Source organism: Populus euphratica, unplaced genomic scaffold (genome assembly GCF_000495115.2).
Source record: "Populus euphratica unplaced genomic scaffold, PopEup_1.0 scaffold49.1, whole genome shotgun sequence".
Lineage (NCBI taxonomy): Eukaryota > Viridiplantae > Streptophyta > Magnoliopsida > Malpighiales > Salicaceae > Populus > Populus euphratica.
Genome location: NW_011499875.1, coordinates 1,174,778 through 1,187,188, shown reverse-complemented (window position 1 = coordinate 1,187,188; position 12,411 = coordinate 1,174,778). Strand labels below are relative to the sequence as shown.

The 12,411-nt window shown below is 34.8% G+C and overlaps 1 protein-coding gene across 7 annotated transcripts; it reads right to left on the bottom strand.

Moving 5' to 3' along the window:
• Positions 1-5,596: 5,596 nt before the first annotated feature.
• Positions 5,597-11,567, bottom strand: LOC105128257 (alpha,alpha-trehalose-phosphate synthase [UDP-forming] 5-like). 7 transcript variants are annotated; one of them, XM_011029843.1, is made up of 5 exons: positions 11,326-11,562; positions 10,688-10,812; positions 8,543-10,581; positions 7,277-7,550; positions 5,597-6,263 (listed from the first exon to the last, which is right to left on the bottom strand). In XM_011029843.1, the coding sequence occupies exons 3-5, from the start codon at positions 10,525-10,527 to the stop codon at positions 5,937-5,939; spliced, it is 2,586 nt and encodes an 861-aa protein (XP_011028145.1). In that variant the 5' UTR covers positions 10,528-10,581; positions 10,688-10,812; positions 11,326-11,562; the 3' UTR covers positions 5,597-5,936. The 7 variants fall into 7 exon arrangements, 6 of the variants coding, with proteins under 6 accessions (XP_011028145.1, XP_011028143.1, XP_011028146.1 ...); XM_011029841.1 differs by lacking the exon at positions 10,688-10,812; XM_011029844.1 differs by lacking the exons at positions 10,688-10,812; positions 11,326-11,562 and adding an exon at positions 11,217-11,241.
• Between the last annotated feature and the right edge of the window lie 844 nt (positions 11,568-12,411).

Sequence of the window (12,411 nt, the reverse complement as noted above, 5' to 3'; positions counted from 1 at the left end):
GTTGGGTTCTGATAAATTTAAACTACAGCCCGAAAGATCAATAAATATATTTTTGTATAAATAAAAAGAGCGAGGTCTACGAATTATGAAATCTCAGCCTTTTCAAATATTCCAATAAAACTGGATATATAACCCTCGTAAAAGAAGAAAAATCGATATGTAAATCTCCTTAAAGAAGAGAAGGATAACATATTGCAAATTAAGGTTAAAGATAAAATACATGCGTGTGAGATTTGGATTCAATGTACTAAATGTAGAATTTACATTTAAATTAGGTGTTTGTTTGGTATTGTAGTGGATTTTATTTTTAAAATTTTTTCTTGCTTAAAAAAATCAAATTATTAATTTAGATGTTTTTTGATGATTTTCATACATTGATATTAAAAATAAAAAATATCATTTTGATATATTTTTAATTAAAAAATATTTTTAAAAATTATTATTCATCATAATATCAAGTACACACTAAATCTCAGAAATCCCAACTATCATGTTTTTAACATATTATATTCATCTTGATTAATATAATTGCTTGTGAATTATTATTATTATTATATTCTCTAAGTAGGATGCGCTGTATAGTTTTAAAATATTAGTTTAGTAAATTTTAATTATTTAATAAGTATAAATGATCAAGGTTTCCAAACATATATTTAATTTAGAAGCTAGTTATATTTTAATCCTTACAGTTTATCAACACTAGTTACTTAGTTTTTTATTATTAGGAATAATTAAATAGTATCTTAACAGAGGTTGACTATCCTCAATTTAATAAGTTTATTTTAAAATACCACGTAAATTGAAAACGAACATGAAATTGATTAAAGGACTAAAATTACTCTCAAAATTTTGTTAAACAACAATAAGGATTAACTATTATTTTCTATAGCTATGGATACTAATTAATTAGTTTTTGTTAGTATAAGGACTAGCTATTTTATATAATTTACTCTTTAATTTAGTGATGTGAGGGTTATGTTTTTAATTCAATTATTAAATTATTAAAAAAATCACTATATTCAAGGAACATAGGAGACAGCTTATTAAGCTAGCCAGAAATTTAGTGATGTGAGGGTTATGTTTTTAACTCAATTTTTAAATTATTAAAAAAACCACTATATTCAAGGAATATAGGAGACAGCTTATTAAGCTAGCCAGGCAAGGAAGATTTTCACATAAAGGTCTTTCCATGAAAAACTCGTCGACGAGTACACATGCAAGACAGTTCCCCAGTGGTTGAGAGGATGGAAAGTTAGCGGCTTATAAGTAAACCTATCTTGCTAGCTAAGAAACGCAATAAATGCAGCTTGTTCTTGGGTAGGAAAAAAAAAAAGAAAAGAAGGGTAAATAATGGCAAGCCAATCTCCATGGATGGAAATTAAATTGCTGTTAGTTGAAGTCACTGTAAAGAAAGATCATTCACTTTCCAATCCATTTTGAACACAAGAATCCTTCCAATCAATTAAAATGTTCAGTATCAGTTACTTCATGGGATGGTGGACAACGTACGGTGATAATATTAATTGCTTAGTGGGGTAGCTCTTAGCTAGTAGCTCTAGATCTTTTTCCCCTTGCTTATAATGGCAATGACATAAACTGTATAATTAGAAAGTTGACTATCTCGAATGCTTCTATAGGATTAAACGAATGGTAGCTCCAGTGGATAGATAGGATCGTCCCTGCAATTAATTTGTGCTGTACATTTTGTTTTTCGTGTTTGGGATTTGGGATCTGTCAATCCCTTCGGACAAGTTCATTGAAGATTTCTGATGTTAGTCTAAGAACATCAACCAGTTCTCAAAATATAGATAAACCAGACCTAAGATAGCTGACAGTATTTATATGTTTGCCAACCAGAGAACCTTGGTAAACATGATCCATGATCTTCCAAAACTCTCTGCAGATCTCAACCAAGGTTCTCCTGGATCGATCCAAAACTTTTATCACTAGCATGCCAACGATACTACAGAACAAAACACATGCAAATGATTCTGCTGTTCCAATCAAGATAGTATTAGCCGAACAGAGGGAGTTGGGAAAACCACGTGTGCCGGGCCCTAGCAAGCATGTGAACAGTCGGGACGAGAATGTTCTAAAGCCTATGGGCTTGGAAGTTTCAGCTCGTAGACCTTGCTACCCACATGGATCATGGCGGGCCTTTTTTCCCATTGAGAGCAATTTCAGGACTCTCAATCGACAGGAGTCATCGTCCCCACCACATAATCATACTGCTGGCGCAGCCGGGGAAGGAAAGTTTAATAGGGCTCACTCCGAAAGTTGAATTTTCTTAGAGCTTTTTTGAAAGAGCTCCTCATCAAAGAAAATGACCTTGAAGACTTTTACATGTCGTGATGACAATTCTATCATAATCAAGATACTGGATTTAAAAGAAAAACTAATTTGTGTAATACAATCGGTAACGCTATAAATCTATTCTTACAGTGAAAAAGAATGATAGCTATTAAGTAATTATTTTCGTATCTAAAATATTGAATATAATATTTTTTATGAGAGATTGTTTGTATAAGTGATAAATTTAGTTGCTTGTAAGAGAATTTTTAAAGGTTAAAATCTCCGAAGCATTAATAAAACCTTGAAATTATTCATGACTAAAATAAACACAATTATAAGAGTTAAAATAAATTGCAGGAAAGAAACTATGCAAGTATTATCATCTTGATTTATATAAAAAAAATTAAATAGTTTAAGATATTACATCTACTAATAACCAAATAAATTTGATATTACTTCATTTAAAAAGGAGGTTCACGATCAAAAATAATATATTTTGATGTAGCGATCAACTAATTCACTCTATCTATAATTTCATGTTTTTATATACCAATCACTCAATTAATTTCTATTTATGTGGGGGTTAGTTTTTTTTTCAAAAAAAAAAGGACTTTTAGACATGATTATTTGATATATTTGAGACATCATTATAAGTGGGACCCCTCCATTTTTTGAGATTAAGACTTTGTCATAAAATATTCTCAACATGGGTACTATAATATAAAATATTAAAATATATAAAATCAATGGAGGTGAATAAGAACAAGAGTAATCTTAATATTTAATTAAAATATCTAAAATTTATTTATTCCAAATTCACCCTCTACAATTATGAATGTCTTATAAATCGATTAGTCAAATTTTATTCATTTGAGGGATAATTGAACCAAAAAGGGCTTTTAAAAATGGTTAATCTGAACATTTAAGGTCTAATTAAAAATAGTATCCATCCATTTTTTGGTGGTTCAAAACTTGGTTAGAAAATATTCTGAAATATTAAAATATCTAAAATTAATTAAAAGTGAAAGAAAAATAAACTCTTTGTAGATTTAGTAAAAAAAAAAAGCAAAATCTAATCATAAAGTTTTTTCGTACATTGATAATAATTTGTTTTCCCTTCTCTTCCAAGGCATATATTCCATATTAAAATAAAATAAAAAAAATGGAAGCTCTTCTTCCTTTTCAAAGCCTATGTATAGAGGCTTTTATTAATTTATTGAAAATCAAGAGAAAAGTACGTTCTTTTTTAATTATTTTCATTTACTCTTGTCTTCTATGGTTATTTCAGTTTTTGTGTAGAAAAGAAGTAATTTCGTTTTTTTATACATTGGCTTAGGCTTAGTATTAAAGTACATCAACACTAAGTAGTGTTTTTGTTGAATCTTCGAAGCCAATTTACATCTATCTCTTGCAGCAATTGACAGACAAAATATGTCTTAAATCCAAATGGTACACCTCTTGTGACAATAATCACCTTCGGTTATATCATTTAATCTACGCTTAAAAATGTGTGATTTAATTTTATTTTATTTTATTTTATTTTTATTTTTTTAATATCTTCTTCTTGGCATGTTGGTTTATTTTTTTATGTTAATTTATATGCATGCCCATTTTATTCCTTGTAGTTCGGTTCTTCGTTGTTTGATTTAATTTATTTGCTTTTTTTAATTCTCTTTCACTGGGACTGGGTTTCCTGGGTATGTAGGTGGTGTTCTTGCTTGGGTTTTGCGCTTGTTTAGTATTTGAGATTGTGTGTCGTAACATGCCACCGATTCATATTTATATAAAAAAAATTACTCATACCAGTTTACTAGCTTAACAGATCATTGAAATTCGAGGGAAATCATATCAGATATTAGCCGTTGATGGTATAAAATTTAAAATAAATAAATAAATACATGAAACTGTGCTTACCCATCCGCGAGGTGAATAGTATAGCCACACTGAGATACACAAAATCCAATGCGTGTTGCGAAGGGAACATGAAAATGTAAAAAACAAAAAAAAATAATGAAGCCATAAATTTGTTGGCTTGAAGAAGCATACTTTTGCTAAAACAAGGCACCCGATCCCAAGTTAGGAGAGCAGGTAAAAACCCAAGATCGTTTTTTCTTTGGAGGATTGATCAGGAAAGAAAACCAAATAGATCGCACGTTGACATGAAGTCTTATCATAAATTTTAGCATGCCTTGAGAAGCTTCTTTAGGGAGAGACGTTCCAATGGTATTTATCATCTTTCCAAAGAAACGGAAGAACACAAGCATTGTAGCTCCAGAACAATGGCACCGACAAATCTAAGAAAAAAAAAATGTTTGAAAATATATTAGTAATTACTTTTTAAAAAAAATATTTAGAAATATATCAAAATAATCTTTTTATTTATTTTAATACCAGCATATATTAAAATGATTAGAAAATATAAAAAATATTAATTTTTAAAAAAAATGATCAACCTTATTTTGACCGCAATCCCAAAATAAAAAAGGCTAATACATGGTCTTTGAAATCAGCAAATGAAAATAATTTAAAAAATGGAACCTTCTGTTGCTTCTTTTCTTCTCCTTTCTTTCTTCAAACCATTAGTGTTTTCATCTGTACTCGTTTCAGCTGAAAACGAGAAAAGAAAACGTTATGGCAAAGAAATTTGCATTGATTGCTGCCATAAAAAGGGTTTACCAATCAATAAATAACGCTTGTTTTGAATCAATCACTTCACATGGGAGGGCTAACCTCCTCCTTTTTCCTTTTCTTTTAAAGAAAATTGCTTGATGTTATAACTTCTTGATGTGTATATATACATGCACAAAGCTTGAAGTAATCAATAAAGTTGGTTGATCTAAAGATGAATTTTAAATATATTGCTAGATGGAACACGCTAATCCATTTGAAAAACAGGAAAGAATATAAGATGAGAACTAAAAATAGAGTTTCTGAGGTTTTTCAAGCTTTTTTTTAAAGTGAAATCTTCTGAGTTTTCAAGGCATGCATACATACACGAGGACAGGATGGATATGGAAACCAACCTAGCCGTCACATGATATGACATAAATGACCGAACTATCATAGGATTGGATGCAAACCCAAGTTGAAATGCAATAAAGATTTCAAGTGCAACGACAGGTTAACCTACAGAATTTGTTTAACAACAACTGAATACTTTTTTGTTTTTATTTTTATCAGTTCATGTCTTCATCCCAGCTAAGGGAATATTCCCATTAATGAAGAGTGAATTTTGCCTGGAGTTCAATCGCAAACTATCCACCTTACATACAGGACTGGTCAATTTTATAGTCGTAGGAAGAGCTTTGCAGCAATTCGACTGGCACTAGCTTATGCATGACCAAGGATGGTCTAGGATTGATAATCAGCCATCAGATGAGACGATTACATAACCCAACATCTAAGACTAAGAAAGTAAAAGAAAAGAGCTTAACATATAGCATAATCTATCCGCTTACCATAGAAACTACAATTACTGTGCAGCAAAGTTGAAGCTATCCATGTAATGGACAGGCACTCAAGACCTAAAACTCCATTCTGAACACCACATAAAAGCTCCCTGAAGGGATTGAGGAAATCGTGAAGCATGGAACACTTTCAATATACACTTGGACAAGACCCAATACAAAGGGATAAAGGGGTGATTACTCTCTGTCAATAATCACTTGCTGAGAAGATTGGGGGGCACTTCTAGCAACCTGCTCTGAAGCACTGGCAAGACCTTGCAGCATTCTCAAAATCTCGGATGTGTCTTCCAAATAGTACTTGGCCTTGCTGGGTTTTCGGCCAACAGTGCATGCAAACACTTCAGCAACTGGGGAAAGAGAGGGGCCAGATCTTGCACTCATTATCACCTCAAACATGTCCTCATCAGACCGGTCATCCCCAATGCAGAGAACAAAATCAGGAAGCATTCCCTTCTGTTTCATTATTTCTAGGAGGCGTTCGGCCACCAGACCTTTGTTGACCCCCTGCCAAGTGGTAACAAACATGAGATACAACTCCAAAGCTGAAACATATACATACATGCATGCATTTCATTGGCACAGCATTTCAGAATATTCTTCCTCGAAAAGAAAATAGATGAATATACAAAATCTCCATAGGTAATAAGCATTCAAAAATAATAACTGATAAAGATATTTCAAGATCCAATAAAGAAAATTAATTGAGGAGCTGCAGATGACACTATTCTGCAGCACTAGTTTTCATAACAAGCCTATTTGAGTCAATTAATTGTCCATGATCCAAAAGAAATGGAGACAATACAATGTTTCCATTACAAGAGGAAACATTCTCAGGATATGAGCATGTTTTATGGAGGCATGGTTGAACAAGTTGCCTAAATGCTAGAAACTCTTTTATTCAAAGGTCTAACAATCTGGAACAAAGAAAAGAAAAAAGAAACAAAACATTAATATGGTCATTTGACAGACTGAAATGGATGACTCTCATCAACATATTATTCTTTCTCCAGTGCATTTAGAAAATCATCATTCAAAGCTCAAGTGATAGTCATAATAAGGTAAGATATGTTTTACATCAAAATCTTATCATTTAGCATGAACTAATGAATTCAATAGATCAACTGTCTGCATGAAAGGAAAGAATAGAAATGTGAAAGCAGTTTGGATTTCTTGTAATTAGGCAAGAATGGCTTGAGGGCAAGCCATCTTTTCAGTTTAGCACAAGTGGTTAAGACTTGCTTTTGGCTTTCATCAAAATGCATGTGATGTCACCACATTTGTCAGATGATGTTGTAACAGTTAACAGTACTAGTAAGCATGCGCAAAAGATGATGAGCCTCATTAACCCACTTGTGTATGTAATACCTTAACATGGTATATTTAAGAAAACGAGGGCAAAGCACCTAAATCTGCAGTAGGTTTTCCAGGCACAAAGGAACACAACTTCGCATTAAAAACCGAATACCAACGGAATCTAACCATCATAAGGATAGATACAGGAACAAAATGGCACTAACCTGAGGTTTAACCTCTACAATGTGTTGCCCGCTCTTGACAGTAACTGGTTCATTGGCAAGAACACTTTCCAGATGATCTAGAAGCTCCTTAGCCTGGCACGAACCAAAATCTGGATCTGCATACTGGTAATTCCAAACAAGTGCACTCTCTTTTGTTTCAATGGAAGAACCATCAGTTGTTTCAGTGTATAGTTTCATTACAGGATCAGCGATACATTTCCAATCAAAATCTGGTACAGACACACATGTTTCCCATGCCACATCATGATCAGTCCTGTAAACAAACACTGAACTCAAATTGAAAGTTGCAGAATGAACTAGGCTTGTTTTCTATGGATTGGTCTAAATTAGAATGATCATAGTAGATACCTCAAAATTACATTGTTGGCCTCAAGGGGAAATAATCAAACAGAGGAGGGTGCTTTCAAATTGTGGCAAGAATTTTTTATGTGCTAACATTAGTTGCCCATGCTTTGTATGTTACCCAATTCAGATAACCAGTCCATGTCTAAATTCCTACATAAATAAAATTAATTTTCTTTTAGGTTCATAATAAATTCAGACTGTAACAAGGGGAATGTGTCCTCGTCACCCCTCAAAAATATTACAGGTATGCATCATCTCCTGCCCGTTGAATACTTTGGGTAATATACTTTGTCTTCCTCTCATGCGGTCAGAGATACCTAATTCTTAGGCTGAGGGAAACATTATATACCCGTCCCTTATATGTTTCTAACACCATACCATGAGTCTATCACAATCCCAGAATGGTGGCTGCTAATGGAAGCTCACTTATGATGGCAAGGATAGCCACAGTGGTTTGGTTGCCTAAGCCAAATAAATATCACGCATTCCATCATCTATATCTCATTCATTACCCTTGGATCGAAACCTCCTATATGAGGGTTTCTAGATGTTAGATAAGTTATAAATATGCATTGCATTTAAGCCATGCTGAAAGTCACAGCACAACAACTCTGAAGTGACATTTAGTAATGTCAAAGGAACCATCAAGATGTTCCGTAATGCCAGATGTAGCATTTGAATCCAAACATTAACAGCACAATATTGAGATATCACCCTTTTCACCAAAACAAGGACCAGCACTGGTTGAACATGCGGAAAATCTAAGCCACATTATCCATTATTTTCTTTTCTACATAACTAAACATCAATAAGAAAAACATGGGTCTAAGTCAAATATCATATTTTTAAGTGGGAAGATCAAGATCAAATTGAAATGAAGTTAGCAAAGGCAATTCATACCTCATAAAATAACCATGCTCTGCAGCAATTCCAAGCTTTTCACAAGAAGAAAACCATTCAGTAAGAGTTTTCCTGTCTTTCCCACTAACAAGGAAAACAACATTCTTAGGGTCTGTACACAAGCTGTTCAAGACTCCAACAGCCTCCATGTTTGGAGTCCTACTAATGGAACTTGGCAGTATCATAGTACCATCGTAATCCAATAGAATAGCCCGGTTTTTGGTCCTCTTATAGGCAGAAACAATATGTTCAACTGAAAGCTTTCTGAAATTTGGATCCAAGGCAATGACTCGAAAACCTAAACCAAAACCAATTCCCCAGCACCTCCTCCTCACATGATCCCTGCATGCCCTTTCAAGATCCTGCAAAAAACTATGAGCCCAATATGCAACATCATGTGTACTCACATACCTATGGTGCTTCTCGTGTCGCATCTGTTTTTCAGGCTCCGGGACTATCAGGGCAGAATTCATGGCTTCAGTTACAGCATCAATATTCCATGGATTTACTCGAATTGCCCCACTTAGTGAGGGGGAGCATCCAATAAACTCTGAAACAACCAGCATGCTCTTTCTTGGGACTGATGGGTTTAGTCCTAATGTCTCGTCCAGTTTCTCATTTCCTTGTCGACATATAATATACTCATAGGGTATCAGATTCATCCCATCCCTCACAGCTGTAACAAGACAACACTCTGCAATTGTGTAATAAGCAATGCGCTCATAAAACTGAAGTGGCCTGTCAATCAAAACCACTGGAGTATATCCTGGACTTCCAAATGTCTCATTAATCCTCCTCACTGCAGCCCTGGTTTCAGATTGGACCTCCTGTACATCCCTTCCTCGGCCCCTTGCTGGGTTTGCAATTTGAACCAAAACAACTTCACCCCTCTTACTAGGATGTTGGGTGAGCAACTGTTCCATGGCCAAAAGTTTCAAGCTGATTCCTTTAAAGATGTCCATGTCATCAACCCCTAGCATAACAGTTTGACCCCTAAACCGATCATGTAGCTCTGTAACCTTAGATTCTGTCTCGGGAAGATTAAGCACAGATTGAAGCTGACCAATGTGAATCCCAACAGGGAGAATCTTGATGCTGACTGTCCGACCATAATACTCAAGCCCTATGTAACCTCGCTTAGATTGATAAGAAAGACCAAGCATCCTACTGCAACAAGAGAGGAAGTGCCTTGCATAATCAAAGGTATGAAAACCAATGAGGTCAGAGTTGAGAAGTGCTCTCAAAAGTTCATCCCTTACAGGAAGTGTTCTATATATTTCAGAAGATGGGAATGGACTGTGGAGGAAGAAACCAAGCTTCACCCTATTAAATCTCTTCCTCAAAAATGTTGGCAAAACCATCAAATGGTAGTCATGAACCCACACATAATCATCGTCAGGACTAATCACTTCCATAACTTTGTCTGCAAATATTTTGTTAACAGAAACATAGGCTTGCCAAAGGGACCTGTCAAACCGGCCACCAAGATCTGGTGATAAAGGGAGCATGTAGTGAAATAAAGGCCATAGATGTTGTTTACAGAATCCATGATAAAATTTAGTAAAAAGGTCAGGAGGGATAAATGCCGGGACACATTTAAAATTTTCAAGCAATGTTTGGGCTACATCTTCTTGCTCACTAGGTGCAATCTCTTCTTTAAGAGAACCAACATAGATAACTTCAACATCTTCTCCAAGGCCATCTTTGAGTTGTAAGAGAAGTGAGTCCTCATCCCAGCTAAAGCACCACCCTCCACTGCCACCTGGGCTTCGACGTGCCCGAAGGGGAAGCTGGTTTCCCACAATAATCATCCGTTCTTGAGAGACAGAAGAGGGGGCATCAGAGCTAACACTGTTTTCATCATCTAGATCAGTCAGTATCCCAGCAACAGTTGCCACTCGAGGAAGCCTCTTCCTCTCACGACCAAAATTTGGAGCATCACCAGAAGCAAGATCTAAGAGGTTGGAATATGACCTTGAAACCATAGCGAGGACAGATAAAGAAGTATTGTTCTACTCAAAGTTATGCAGAATCAAACTCTACAAAAAGGAAAACTATATTAACAAATAGAATCAGCACTAAAAATGCACGGAAAAAAAATCTTTGAAATGTAATGCAAAGAAATTTTCTAGTTTTTGCAATTACCAGTTATTTCAGAAAATGCAATTTTTTGCCTTCTTTACAACTTCTTACTGAAGCATGTTCTTCCACATAAAGTTCAGGAATTTAATAGATTAAGCGATTATACACCCATTACAATCCCAAATATTCTCCACCAGAATAAGAAATTGAGAATCACACTTAGCATTGTTTTCGTTGTCCTCTTAAAGACAGATTCCATGCTTTGTAAAAACTTAAAACACAAAAAGACAACAGACATACTTATATGCACAAATAAATACATCAAATTCAAGAAGAGAAAAGGAAAAACTCAACACTGAGTGAGCCAACTCAGAAAATATATATAAGAAAGATAATTTCACTATAAATTTAAGTACTCGGATGCTAAAATCTGATAAAATTAACACCCAATATTGACACGATTACCTCTTATCTCCAAAAAAAAAACCAACAAAATCAAGACAACAAGACTGATCAACGTAACTTAACACTCCAGATGTATAAACCACTTCATCAATTGAAGAACATAACTTCTAAGGGAGATGGAGAAAACCTCCTTGAGCCCATAAAGAAGTAGCTGGCATGCAACATGTAAAAGCAAAAAAGCACTAGAAAAGACAGTAACTCAAGTGACAGGGAAGAAGAAGATAAAAAGAACTTACCTTTCAAGTTCAGATAGACATAGGCAACCAAAGATATTCTTCTTCTATTGTCCTTCCACCCCACTATACTTATAGAGAAAGTGCGGCATTAACACACCCTTTTCGGCTTTGCTTTTGCCGTTTGAACATAAAGATTTTGTTTTGGTATTTTTGGTTTTCCTCTTTTCAGGTAGGAGACAACAAATGGGATGTCTTTATGAAAAGCATTTGATTCTCTCACACCGACTTCCTCTGTGTGAGAGACGGAGTAGAGATGAGTGATCACGTGAGGACCAGAGAACGGTGGACTCCAACTCCTTGATTATTATTTTTATTTTATTTTTACCATGGTTAGCTTTCAGTTAGTTAAATAGTTTTTAGTTTCTACCAATGTCTACCGTACAACCAGGTCATGCCAATTTGAGATGCACCTGGCCGCGTGTCAATCACTGACCAATAGGAGTATATCAATATTATTAATAGGATGTTTAACGCAATTTTTCCCTTTCAATATCGAAAAATTTTACTCGTAAACAGCATGAGGAACAAAGCAATGCCAAACAGGGCCTAGCAGTGGTGCGGGAAAGTAAAAAAAAGAACACGTTTCAAACAAATAATGATATTACAAGGAACAAATAGCAAGTGCATGTGCGTCATTTTGGGAACATATTCATGAAGAGTGCTGAAAACGCAGTTCGTAATGAAAGTTGGCAGTGCACTAATTCAACTATGTAATTATATTCTCAACTTTATTTTATTATTTAAGAAATTTCCATAGAAAATAGCATAATCTCTCCGTTCATAGTAATAAGGTTAATCGACATATCTGCACTGTGACAGGGAAAGGAGAGGGGAGCGGATCTTGGCTGCATCAGACCCCATCCTGGTCGAAAATATATTAAATTTTACCATTTGCCATGGGAAGTAGGCATTAGGCATTGCATTATTGGACCTACATATTTGGACACATCATGGGTTCCGCGTATGGACCCTCGACCACCTCTTTGCCCGGACCCCTCAATTATTGAACCAGCTAAATATCTTCTTTTTTTTTTTTCACAGTTCGAGGACATCATTAGAGATAGAGAGAACTGCCTCTCGTGGCTG

Coding starts and splice junctions, on each gene's coding strand:
- LOC105128257 (XM_011029843.1), bottom strand. CDS start 10,527: ATGGTTTCAAGGTCATATTCCAACCTCTTAGATCTTGCTTCTGGTGAT. Junction 7,551..8,542: donor GAGCATGGTTATTTTATGAG/GTATGAATTGCC, acceptor GTTTGTTTACAG/GACTGATCATGATGTGGCAT. Junction 6,264..7,276: donor TTGTAGAGGTTAAACCTCAG/GTTAGTGCCATT, acceptor ACCACTTGGCAG/GGGGTCAACAAAGGTCTGGT.